We start from the raw sequence: 13,024 nt of genomic DNA on the forward strand, positions 1-13,024 counted from the left end.
TCATGAGGTCTATCACATCATTTGTGGGTTTGAGTGAGATATCTATAGCTGTTGGATGGGTTACCTGTTAAACAGATTCATGTTCCCCTCAGGAAGAATTGTTACAACACTGGTGATCCTCTAGCTCCATAGTCATGTAGAAATGAATGTATCCAATGCCCCAATACTGTGAAGCACGTATTAGCAAATGAGCTAATCCAAATGAGCTACCTTGCTAAAAGATCTTTTAGCATTAATCTTGACACATCACTGTGCTCCATACTGCTTCACAGAGCCACTAAGCATGGCTGTAGACTAACAGCGTCTTGGAGGCTCAGTTTTCTCTTTAGCTGCCCATACAAAGTACACACTGATGCATGAACTGCATTTGGGACATACTGTACATCTTCATTATTGTGCTTTAAAGCTTTTTCCCTGGCTTGTATCCTACAAAATGTGAACATATGCAGCAGGACATCCTGATATTACTTACATACATGTACAGTATGTATTGTACTAAATATTTTTGAGTAGTTTGGGTATTGAAACATAATATTAAGGCAAGGCCTAGTCTTGTTTTCATTCTCTCCTGTATTGACGTCAAATGTTTTTACTGACTACTGTTTTGTGCCACTTAATTTGCTTTTTATTTGACTATTGGTACTTTTCAGTAAAAATCCAATCTATTTGTCTGGGAAATTAGTAAAGCAAGGATCATTTAATAACCCAAGTGAGACCTTTTCTATCAGTGTTACCGCTCTGTGCCTTTTGTAGATTTCGCATTTCAAAGTAGACTCTGTTTCCCATTTCACTCTTTAACACAATCCTCTAACACTATAGATCAGGCCTCAGATAAGAGGGTGTATCTTCATTCCCTGCTCTGACTTAAGGTCACCACTTGACTTAAGATGAGACGAGTATCTTTTACAATACTCTCAGGACTGCACACCAAAGGAAAGCAATACAAAAGACAAATGGAGATCATAACATAGTCCAACCAGCTTTACTTCCTGGTGGTTTTTTGGAGAGCATTGAGAGTTCTACTTCACCTGTCCTTCGCTGTAAATCTTCAAAACTCGTATCATTTCACTTTTTCTTCGAGCTTTAAAGTTAATCGCAGTTTAGAGACTAATGATTTGCTAAGTGGCTAATAATAGGCCGGCATTAAAGGCTAGGGTTTTCTTTCTAACGAGCTCTTTCATGTCTCTCCATCTCATTAGTGGCCACGGTGATTAGGAGAAGGTCCCGGGGTTAGGAGCGGGCGCAGGAGGCCCCATTACACATCATTAGGGGCCAACGCCAGGAGGGTCTGGAATGAACCCCATGGTGGGCCCCTCCCATAGCGAGCTGCCGTACCTGCAGGCCGTCCAGCTTAATCCTGGTGTTGTTAAAGCAGCGATTACTTTTCTACCTTTGTCAAAGCCTCAGTTTTGTCTGTTTATCTAAGACTCTCTGGATTTCTGTGAGATTTTAAGAGCCAAGAGGCTTCGGGCAAAGGGAATAACGTGATAGATTTTCGCTGTGGAGCTTCCTCTGTCATTATTTTTGAGCCATTACTACGCAATTAATCGAGATAAAGACTTGATTCTGAGTCCTACGGGTCTGTTTGCCGGGTCAAGAAATCAACTCTAATGAGAATTTAATAACGTCTCTGCAAGTTGTTGGCTAATTCAAGCATAATTCTCTTCCCCATCGTACTCCCAAACTGAATTTCACAACTTTGTTTAACCCCCAGAGGGAATTGCGAGGTCAACCCAGTAAAGCCAACCCCCCCTCCCCCCCTGAACCCAACTCCCACCACACTTGAAAGAGGAGGAAGGTTACATGTTTTGGCACCGAGGCCCGGCTTCTAAATATCTAGAGGACACGGATCTGGCTTTATTCAGATTATGAGGAGGAGAGAGGGCAGAGGGTGGAATAATTGAAGAGGAACATGAGCTGCAGCACCCAGGGGTGGTGTGCAGCTTGTGTCATGACGTCTGCACTGTACGTGTGTGTGTCTACTCGCATCTATGCTCTAAAATAAAAGTGTATAATTAGTGCAGTAAACAAACCCCCGTGCTGGATTAGTGGTTCAATTTAGCACGTCTTGGCTGATTTGGGTGATTTTTTTAAGAGCGCTGGCTGTGAGCTGGAGGTCCGGCAGGCCTCTCTTTACAGTCTCAGCACCGGGGATCTGACAGTGGGGCCCATGGGTGCTGCCGGGTGCCCTCGGCCACTGTCACAGCTGAGACTGGTGCTGCAGCAGATGTGGAAGCTGAACTGAGGGAAGTGGGTCAGGGGGCTGCAGGCTGTGTACAATCCCAACAAGGTCTTATTATGCACAAGGTAAGTCATGCTTCTTTTTTTTGTGTGTGGGAAAGGGGGGAGGTTAGTGTTAACATTACAATAATCCCCCCCCCCCCCCCCCCCCAGGAGGCCTCACAGACGACCCTCAGTCCACCGGGGTTCAGCCTATCTCTCCTATCAGTGTCCTCTGCGGTAGTCTTTTGTAACTTGGCTTTTTCTTTTTTGAGAGAGAGAGATGGAGGGAGAGATGATTTTGCGTGTGACGAGGCCTTGAGCGGGCGGCTGTGTTTGATGTATTTTTTATGTGCTTAGGCTACTGGTGAACGATGGGGAGGGGGAGGCAGAGGGGAAGGGGGTGGGAGGAAGGACGCCTGGAGCTGATGCACTTGAATGGGGATGTTGTTGAAGGAGAAAGGGGGGGTGAGGGCCTAGATAGGGATAGAAATGCGCTTGTGTTAGTGTGTGTGTGTAGAAAGAGGAGGAGGAGGACGCAAGTTTTTTTTTTTCTTCTGCCGCCAGCGACGACATGTCAGGGGGATGAGAATAGGCTGGAGAGAGACAGGGAACACTTGTTAAGTCTGTCTGATGTAGCCTCTATACCGCACACACACCTCTAGAAAACACACTTGCACACACACACACATGCACACACAATTTCTCAACTGCCATGCTCTTAGATCTGAGATTGACAATCATAAAAGCAGTCCGTCACCAGTTTTGAGAAATATCACACTGCAACAAATTCTGCAGTTCTCAATTTGAGCGGACTGGAGATATGACGTTGCCTATCAGTATTGCATTGTGGGTAACAGTTTGATGCCTCAAACACCTTTACTTGTATATGTTATGATAACATTTGTAAAATATCCGTCCTTCAACACTCAGCTTGATATGTTCAATGCCTGCCAGGAAATGTGTGATTTTTCTACGTCGTATTTACTATTTTATTTCCTCCATTTCCCAGAATGCTTTCTGACTAGGAAAGGCCTGATGACCTTGCTTCTTGAGTTCAGTAAGAAGAACAAGGAGAGAAAAATCTGGTTTAAAAAACAATGATGTTTTGTTTCTAGTAAGTGAAAACAATCTTTGTCCTTTCATGTCTTGATTTATTGTCATTGACTCATGACTTGCACATATTCTTCTATTTTAGGCTTAATACTGTGAACTCTTACAAAACCCCATGTCAATTTTTTTTCACATTCATGCATGAAACCGGAAAGCTCTTCCACTTTTTAAAGCATATTTTTAAACATATTTTTTCTCTTCTTTTATTGTTTATTTTTATATTATGGCTCTTGGCTTTTGCATTGTATTTATATTTTCACAAAAGCATCAAGGAATATTCCTAGTATGTGGAAATCTACTAATTAAACTGTCTGATTCCAACTGTAGACTTTGTGCCATATCATTTCATATGAAAGAATGATTAAACAATAAAATAAGCTGTTAATGCTTAATGTATTTTTCAAAGTTTTCTATTTGAACAAAATCCTAGTAGGCATGATTTTGGTAATGATTTTAGCTTTGAAACTAGAAAGCTGGTTTCATTTTTGAATTTTTGTTGACAATAGATGTCACTTCAAGCATTTCCAATTTAGTTATTTACTTTTTTTGTTAAAAGAAACCCCACAAACGATTTATTGAAATGTCTCTTAATAAACGTATCAGTGCCTAAATGTATCTTGTATTGTGAAGTGACCTGAAGACAGGGGCGGACTGACCATTGGGAATACCGGGAGTTTCCCCCGGTGGGCCGGTGCTGTGTGTGGGCCGGAGGGCCAAACAATTTTTTTTTAGAAAATCTTTTTTTTTTTTGCCTAAATCCTACCGGCCCACATTAGTAAGTTTTCCGGCCCAGCCCAGCCGGGCCCAATGGGGTGTGGCCCACTGGGCTGGGCTGGGCTGGGCTGGGCTGGGCTGGGCTGGGCCGTTTTGATAGGCTACCTTTGTTCTATCTATCAGTTTCAATTTCACACATCAGGCCCGTAGCAGCTGTCACTGCGCAGTGAACGATCAGGAGTGAGTGACTGAGAGACCTAGCTGGCAGTTGCTTACAGATGGATAAGCAAGTTCCAAAGCGTAAAGGCGCTTTTGTATAGTTTGTATATACAGTATTGTAGCGAGCCCTGGGTTCAGAGGGAGGGGCTTGCATAGGGGAGGGGGTTGACAGGGAAACGGGGTTCAGGGGGAGTGGCTGTACGGCTCTACCCGTAGGATAGAAAAGGGGGAAGTGACGTCTGACTCAGAGGTCGCGCGGCTGTGGAGAAGAACGTGTTGCCCACATTCTGTTACTGAGTTTAGGCTAGTTAGCTAGCAGGTTTATTGTTTTGGGTGCAGTCACTTTTGCCTCCACTTGCTGTTCAAATAAATGTTGAAAGAAAAAGTAAATCTGTTTACAATTCTGTTTTATATGGGTGTTGAAGAAGAAGAATTGGGAGGGATGAAACCCTCTTTAATGGTCACACATGCAGAGCACACACAGTGAAATGTGTTCTCTAATTTGAACCCCTCCTAGTACCAGGAGTCTAGTACTAGGAGCAGTGCGCAGCTATTGTACAGCGCCCGGGGAGCAATGGGAGTGAGGGGGGAAAGGGGATGTCCTGCTCAAGGGCACCACGGCAGGGCAGGAGGTGAACTGGGACCTCTCCAAGTAGAAGTCCACACTCCAAATGTAGGTCTGGTCGGGGACTTGAACCGGCGACCCTACGGCTCACAGTCCAAGCCCCTACTGACTGCCATAGATTTAATCCCTAATTTTTCTCTGAAAGTGCACCAGATTGATGCATTTAACTTCAACATTTAAAAAAAAATATTCCCGGGAGAGCTTGCCCCCAGACCCCCCTAGAGGAGGTGAGGTCCACCACTTGCCCACACCCCCTGTTAAATGGTCTCACCCACATTGAGGATGCTTCCTACGCCCATGTTTTATTCCATGTGTCAAGTCAGGCAAATTGGGTCAAAATGTTATTGCATCAATGATCTGTTAACATTAAAATCACTAAATATATGCTGTAACTATTTAGCTCTAGGCAACTCAAGGGCTCAAGTAATGTGATTACTATATGAATAATGGTCCAAAATAACATAAAATGCATAGGGTTTTTTGTTAAGTAACATACTTTCGTCGCCAGCCAGCCGATACATGCCGCGCATTAAGTGGGCCTGTCTGTCAATTAATCCCCGGGCCACTTTTTCCCCCCAGTCTGCCCCTGCCTGAAGACAAGTATAAAATATCATAAAATACAAGAACAAAGTTAAATTTGGTATAATGCATACATTTAGCTCTGTAACAGCATTACCATAATATACTAACAAGTACTCAAAGTACTCAGATCTTTTACCTAAGGGAGAGTGGCAACACAGTCATCAATGCCCTTTTGCAAGCAAAAAGTAGTGCATTCAAAATGTAACAATTGTATTCTTTTCAAAAAATGATGGCTTCTTAAAGTAAAGAAAGTAAACATATTTGTTTATATGTCTAATTTCACAATATGTATCTTAAATAGATTAATTTGAATTATTGATGCATTAATGTGGTTAATGCATTGTTTTAAAGGAGGATTTTTATTGTAATTATTTGAATATACTGCCGGTTAGCTTGCACATTTCACCAAGGGATCTATAAAGTGTTATCTTAACCTAATATAATGTTTTTTTAAATATTTTTTTTTAAGATATTTTGTATTATTAGTCTCCAAAGTAACTGCAGCTGTCATATTAATGTAGTGGTGTAAGTGTACTTTATATTTGCCTCTGAGATGCAGTGGAGTAAAAGTAACAACTTGAAATACGTATGTAAAGTACAAGTACCTCAATATGTAACTTAAGTACAGTACTAAATAGTAAATGTACTTAGTTACTGCCCACAACTGGATATATAGAGGCAGAGGTGGGAAGTAGCTAAGTACATTTACTCAAGTACTGTATACTTAAGTAAAGTTTTAAGATTCTAAGTATTTCAATCTGATGCTTCTTTGTACTTGTACTCCACTGCAATTCAGATGTAAATCATGTACTTTTACTTCACCACATTTATTGAAAATCTTTTATTACAGATTTGGATTAATGATGGGAAACATAATCAACACTTAAATAAGACTTTAGTTACACCTGGAGTAAATTCACCATCTACTATGCAGTATACAAAGTCATTCAATCTAGCTGCACCTTTACCAACTTTGATAACACTTTAATGATCAATAATTATAATCAAAACATTTAATATATATCATTATGAAATGGACCAATCTGCAGAATTACTTTGCTACTTAAAATACATTTGATGCCAATACTTTTTTGTACATTTACTTGAGTAACATTTTGAATGCAGGACTTTTACTTGTAACAGAGTATTCCTACACTCTGGTACTTTTACTTAAAGTCATGAGGCCTGTTGCTGCGGTGCACAGTCATACCGTTATTCCAGTAGATGACTCAGAGTACCATGACAGCCCATTGTTCCCATTCATTCTCCACGGTTTCCATCTTCCTGCAGTCCCAGCCCAGTTTAGGAAGTGCTGGAATGATTTCCCTCAGAACCACAGTAGCAGTGAGAGGATGGGAGGAGGAGGAGGAGGAGGAGGAGGAGGAGGAGGAGGAGAGAGGAAGAGGAAAATAAACATCACATAGGAGGGATCGGAGGAGGAGGATACAAAATTGGGAGGGAACAGCGTTCAGCTTCTCCACCGAACAGACTAGGAAATAAGGTAAGAACATTAAAAAATAATAATATTCACACGGCTCAGTGTCGGTCATTTGCACGCAGGGGATGAGAGGAAGCTGAGGTTGTTTTTGCCGACAGAGGACACAGCACTGATATGGGGTGAGCGTTACATAACGCCCAACGCACATTCAATATTCCCTTTTTTCGTGCATTTCATCACTAAAAGTAAATATCGAGTCATTTTTTAACCATTCCGGTTCGCTGTAGATGGATTAAGATCTAAAACAGTCGTGTTTTTTCCACATTATAGCCTATTCAACTCTAATCCGGAAACATGCAGCCGCTGAACGCCATTGGTCGCCTTTTTTCTGATTTCTGCCGTAGTCCGAGCAAAAACAAGCATCTTTTTTTACAGATAAGAAACCTCCACCCTGCAGCAGGACTATTTCGGTATAATGTTTATTTAATTTTTATCGCGTGCTGGCTTTTTTACATGTGTTAAACGCAGATGTACTCATTTAAATCAGACTGCGTTTTTTTCTGTTGCATCCTGTTGATTCTTTCACGTGTCAAATTTCAGCTCTGACACGAAAAATGTGTCGATGTTTACACGGAGAATTATATTTTTCTCCTCGTGATCGTCAAGCATCTGTCTGTGCCTGCTATGCGCGCTCCCGACAAAGCCACCATCGCTGTCCTTCAGCACCAAGTGAACGCGCGTGAGAGAAGAGAAGGGGATAGGAGAGGAGAGGGATTGATTGACAGCAGCCTGAAGTCAGGATTAGAGACATTTCCATTCTGAGGAGACATGTAAATATTTGATGCTAATAGAAGTGGAGTGTGCAGACCAGCCTTCTAGACGTTATAAACAAGGAGTGGTGTGTGTGTGTGTGTGTGTGTGTGTGTGTGTGTGTGTGTGTGTGTGTGTGTGTGTGTGTGTGTGTGTGTGTGTGTGTGTGTGTGTGTGTGTGTGTGTGTGTGTGTGTGGCAACAAGATTATAATTTTCTTTTTCATTCGTTTTATAGTTGCTCCTCATCCATATCAATTAAATTGTTCTCGCATTGTGTTGTTTTTAAGGCAGATACTCAACATTTCTGATGAACATTTTCCAAAAAGTACCATCGCTTTTAAGGCTGCTGGTGACTTGTGTTTATCTTCTATGCAGTTTCTAGTTTTGAATCATGCTTGTGCACAACAACTTGCAGAACATTTTTGTTGACGTCACTTTATTGTTGGCTACTAATCCAGTTGAAAGATTGTTTTGACTACTCTCAAACTTGAGGGAAGTGCCATTAACCAAGATAAGAAAGTTTAACAGCATTAGATGAGATGTGTTTTGTCAGAAATTGAAACTTGTGAAAAAAACAGAGCTACTGTGAAGAAGAACGTTCAACTTCAATACATCAACACGGAGGAGCTTTTGAGCTTCTGATTGCAAGATCAGCTGATTTGCTTTCTGTGTAGCATTTGAAATGTTTGGATGCTAGTACTTATACAATACCTGAACAACTTGGTACAGATACCAAATTGATACTTAACTGCTATGTACTCAAGGTAAAAATTATAACAACACAAGCCAAACATGTTTTTTCTTTGAAACACAAGTAAGAACTGAATTAAGAGTGTGAATCTGAGGTTGAGGTTCTTCGGGTCTTTTAACGTTCTGTCCATTGTCGTTTCAGTGAGGCTCAGTCGAGGTCAGTGATGCTGCACCATCAGGACCAGCATCTGAACTCGGCCTACGCCGGGCAAGGAGTCTCCAACAATGGCTCCTCTTCCTCGCTGCAAAACAGGAAGTGTGACAAAGATGGCAACTTCAACTTCCTGCCCGGCAAAGATAACGAAGGCTCCACGGGTCATGGAGGCGGAGACGAGAACCGAAACCAGGTCCGTCCCCGCAGCTTGGGCCCGCTTGGTCGTGACCCTCCGTACTCCTCCTCCTCTTCTGGGTACCACAACAACTCAGGCGTCCTGTCCCCTCGCTCCCGCATGCCCTGCTGGAGCCCCCTGGAGCCCCTGCCCGAAATCGAGTGTGGGGATGACGGTTATGGTCGAGTGCCCCCTGACGGAGCGGAGGAAGGTAGGATGCAGGAAGAGGAGAGGAGGGAGCTGATATACCGGCATGAGGAGAAGCAAAGAGAGAAAAGGGAGCAGCAGAGGAGGAAAAGCAGCTCTGGTTTCAGAGGAAAGGAGGAAGATGAAGACGAGGCGGCGCTGGAAGACGGTGACGAATGGGGCGACAGCGACTCTGAGTCTGAGTTCAGCCACCGGTCTGGCGGAAGCATGTCCTCCCTCAACATGGACATTGGAGGCGAAGGGACGCTCATGGGAGGCTGGGACCGCATCGGCGTTGGGGAGCCGAGGTCCAACCACAATGAAAGTGACGCAAACCGAAACGGTGACGGAGACTCGGTCGGGCGACGCAGAAGCTTCGCCCGCAAGTCTCTGACAGGAAGCAACCTAGGAAATCTTCTGGAGGAAGGAGCGGAAGAGAAAGAAGACGACAACTGCTCCTCTGACTCAGACGGGGAGATCCCTGAGCTGATGGATGCGGTGTGGACACTGCGAGACCGCGAGCGCTTCAAGGCCCAGGAGATGGAGAAGCACCAGGTGCAGCTGACCATGTACCGCCGCCTGGCGCTGATCCGCTGGGTCCGCACCCTGCAGAGCCGCATCCAGGAGCAGCAGAACCGCCTGCAGAGCAGCTTCGACGTCATCCTCACGCAGAGGAAGGAACTGCTGCGTATGGGCGCTGCTAACGCCGCCCCCGCTGCGGCCGTCAGCTAGTCGTGAGGAGAGAGAACTATGGGAGGAAACAGGAAGTGGTCTGATTGCTTCGGTCCGGAAAAAAACAAACAATCTCCCATCATTCAGTCTGATGTTTTTAAGTTCCAGTCTCATGTTGCTGATTGTAATGACTCAATACTTGTTTGAATTTCTTTACTGGTGTACCACCCAGAGCATCAATAAACCCTAACCCTAACTGTATGTACGTCAAATCCAATCCTGGTCAAATCATCGAAATTATGAACACTTTGTTGTGGGAATAATATGATGTTTGTATCGAAAATAATCTGTGTCTGTGCAATGTCTTGGTTTGTCTTGACCTGTGAGTGAAAAAAAACCCCTGCTGTACCAAAAAAAGAATTGAAAAATATAATGTAGATGTAAAAGATTATTTATACCCTGAGATAATGCTGTATAGAGAGATATTAAGAACATTTAAAGAATAAATAAAAGTATCTTCTATCTGATTTTTTGTGTCGTCTGTTAGTATTTCAGCTGATCTAATGAAAAGGAGTTATTGTAGTGAGTCATAATAGATACATCTTAAGGGGAAGTCCAAGGACTTTTCTGACAATGGGAGCACAAGGTCTTCATTTCATTCCACATCATCATGTTGATCTCTTAAAGCTGGTTTATCAAAGCCCCCTCAGTGCAGATAGGACATTTTTGTTTATCTTCTCGAGCTGTACTTGCTGTTGTGGAGCCTAAGGACGAATGACCTTCCAGCCAACAATTGCCTCTTTGTCAGCCGAACAAAGTTGGTTTGTATCTGCTCATCACACGGGGCTGGGGAGTGTGTGTTCTGCGGGGAGTGTGTGTGTTCTGCGGGGTGTGTGATAGCCGTGTGAGGCTCAGGCTTCAATCTCCATGGGCATGGCTGCTGCCGCGGGCACTCCACCATCATCTCACCTCCTTCCATGTGCGTGTGTGTATGTGTGCGTGTGTGTGCGTGTGTGTATGTGTGTGTGTGTGTGTGTGTGTGTGTGTGTGTGTGTGTGTGTGTGTGTGTGTGTGTGTGTGTGTGTGTGTGTGTGTTCACAAAGATACCAGCCGCGTTGCCACCCTATAATCTCCATCCTGAGCGGGTCGTGGTGGTGGGGGCCCCCGGGGAGCCTGTCAGTCTGCGCCCCGGGGCCCTGCAAGTCCTATCCGGCCGCGGTGAACAGACGCCGGTCCGGTTGCGCGCAGGAGAGCCAGAACCCCGGGGCAAGTTTGGGATAATCCCTATGCCTCTTAACTAACTCCAGTCTATTTTTTTCCAAGCTTATCGCCTCCCCTGGACGCAGGCGTCGCAGAGAAAGTCTGAGTCGATTTACATATTGATCCCTTGTTCGCTGGCTGAAGCTCGGAGGTTTGGGAGGCATCAAAGCGCAAGGATAACATGTTTACACCGGAATGGTGACTTGTAAGTAACGTGCAAACAGACACCTCTGAAAAAAGGACATTTAGGAGAAACAAACACGCCTTTGATGCTGATTTTCTAAACCACCGAGACGTGATTTCAGGGTTAGGACAGGCTATAAATGTATCCAAACAAAGCGCATGAAACACGGAGATAAGTGAGCCTAAAAGCTGCTTTAACTCACAGGGGAAATGAACTGATCAGTTTCCCTCAGAAAAATGTGCTTCAGTATTTTTAGAACAATGAGAGTATTGTTATATCTCTTTGTGGTTCAGGTATATTTCTTCCAGGGAAAATATAAAACACATTTAGATGCCATTTTCAATAAGGCACTCTTTATAAAGACTCCATTATTGGTTAGTTCATCATTTGCAAGAAGAGATGTGAGCCATGAATTAAACAGCTTTTTATCTCTAATAAAGGCTCAATAAAATATTTCTAGTCATAAATCTGCAGCTTTCAATGTCAATGAGGTCATTAATACTAAGGTTCACATGTTTTCCCATTTGTTATAACCCAGAATCATGAGTTGTAAAGTCATATATAACTTGTAGTTCATCACTTCAAAAAATTGCAAATGTTTAGTTAAATGAATGGATTGTTATCCAGATGCCCTTTTAAACCCTTTTTAAAAAAGGTCAGAGGTCATGTGGTCCCATGAGTAGATCTCCCTGATGAACTACAAAGGAAGTGACCACATCGGAGGAGGATAAAGACCATGCAGAAAGATAAACCAACATTTGTACTGATGGATTCATGAAGACCTTTTTATCTGATGAATCAACAACAAAGTCATTAGTGAAGTCAAACTTATCATACTGACATTTGCAAAAAGACAACATATAGTTATATATCCATGTGACATTTAGAACAGAATGTTTGTGAAATTTATACTCTACTCACCCAGAACACTTTCCTCGAGACGGCATGGACTCCTGCTGTGTCTTTCTACTCTCTACACCTTTTAATTCAGGCAGTAATAAAAAAAGGAAGGAAAACAATATATAAAAAAAAGCCAGGTGGGTATTTTGTTTAAATCAGAACTTCCTGGAGAGTAGAGCGATGCGCACAGCGTGGCCTAGTGGCTCCCCCATGGCGACATACAGGGGCAGGAGGAGGATCTGTATTTTCATTATATTTTTAAATGAACTTTTCTTCAAAACAGTGTGAGCATGACAGGCCTGCATTTCAATCTCTGATAAAGATTTTAAAAAGGTTTTTCCTGGCAGGGATAAAAACGTCTAGCCCATAGGCCAACATTAGTTCTAATGTATTCACAAGTATTAATACACAAATCATGTGATTCTTTATAAGAACAAGTTCCTTTCCTCCACAAAGTCTGAATTATCATAAGTCTGCCATAATAGATCTTACACCAACATTTAAAGAAATATGAAGCCTAATTTATCTATCCATCTATCTTTAAAAAAAAAAAATCTTGATTGATTGATTGTAAGCCATTTAAATACACAATCATTCTGCACATCAGTGGTTGCAATCATACATACACACACACACACACACACACACACACACACACACACACACACACACACACACACACACACACACACACACACACACACACACACACACACACACACACACACACACACACACACACACACACACACACACACACACACACACACACACACACACACACACACACACACACACACACACACACACACACACACACACACACACACACACACCAAACGACCAGAACCACACCATGAAAACAATTAATTCATTCCTGATTTCTTATTCCTTTCCGTTAATTTGACACAAAACAAATACTATACAAATAGAAAACATAGACAGTTGTTTTTAACTGCCCTTTTAACCCAAATAAAACTAACAGTAAATAAAGAGTGGCAAAGCTTACATGATCCAGGTT

General features: G+C 42.9%; 1 protein-coding gene across 2 annotated transcripts; it reads left to right on the forward strand.

Moving 5' to 3' along the window:
* The first annotated feature begins 6,848 nt into the window (after nt 1-6,848).
* c19h1orf216 (chromosome 19 C1orf216 homolog) lies at nt 6,849-10,186 on the forward strand. Of its 2 annotated transcripts, none has more exons than XM_079656234.1 (2): nt 6,849-6,974; nt 8,615-10,186. In XM_079656234.1, the coding sequence occupies exon 2, from the start codon at nt 8,637-8,639 to the stop codon at nt 9,717-9,719; it is 1,083 nt and encodes a 360-aa protein (XP_079512360.1). In that variant the 5' UTR covers nt 6,849-6,974; nt 8,615-8,636; the 3' UTR covers nt 9,720-10,186. The 2 variants fall into 2 exon arrangements, with proteins under 2 accessions (XP_079512360.1, XP_079512359.1); XM_079656233.1 differs by having other exon boundaries at nt 6,968-7,090.
* Nucleotides 10,187-13,024: the final 2,838 nt, after the last annotated feature.

The sequence above is a fragment of the Notothenia rossii genome, assembly GCF_949606895.1.
Source record: "Notothenia rossii genome assembly, chromosome: 10".
NCBI lineage: Eukaryota > Metazoa > Chordata > Actinopteri > Perciformes > Nototheniidae > Notothenia > Notothenia rossii.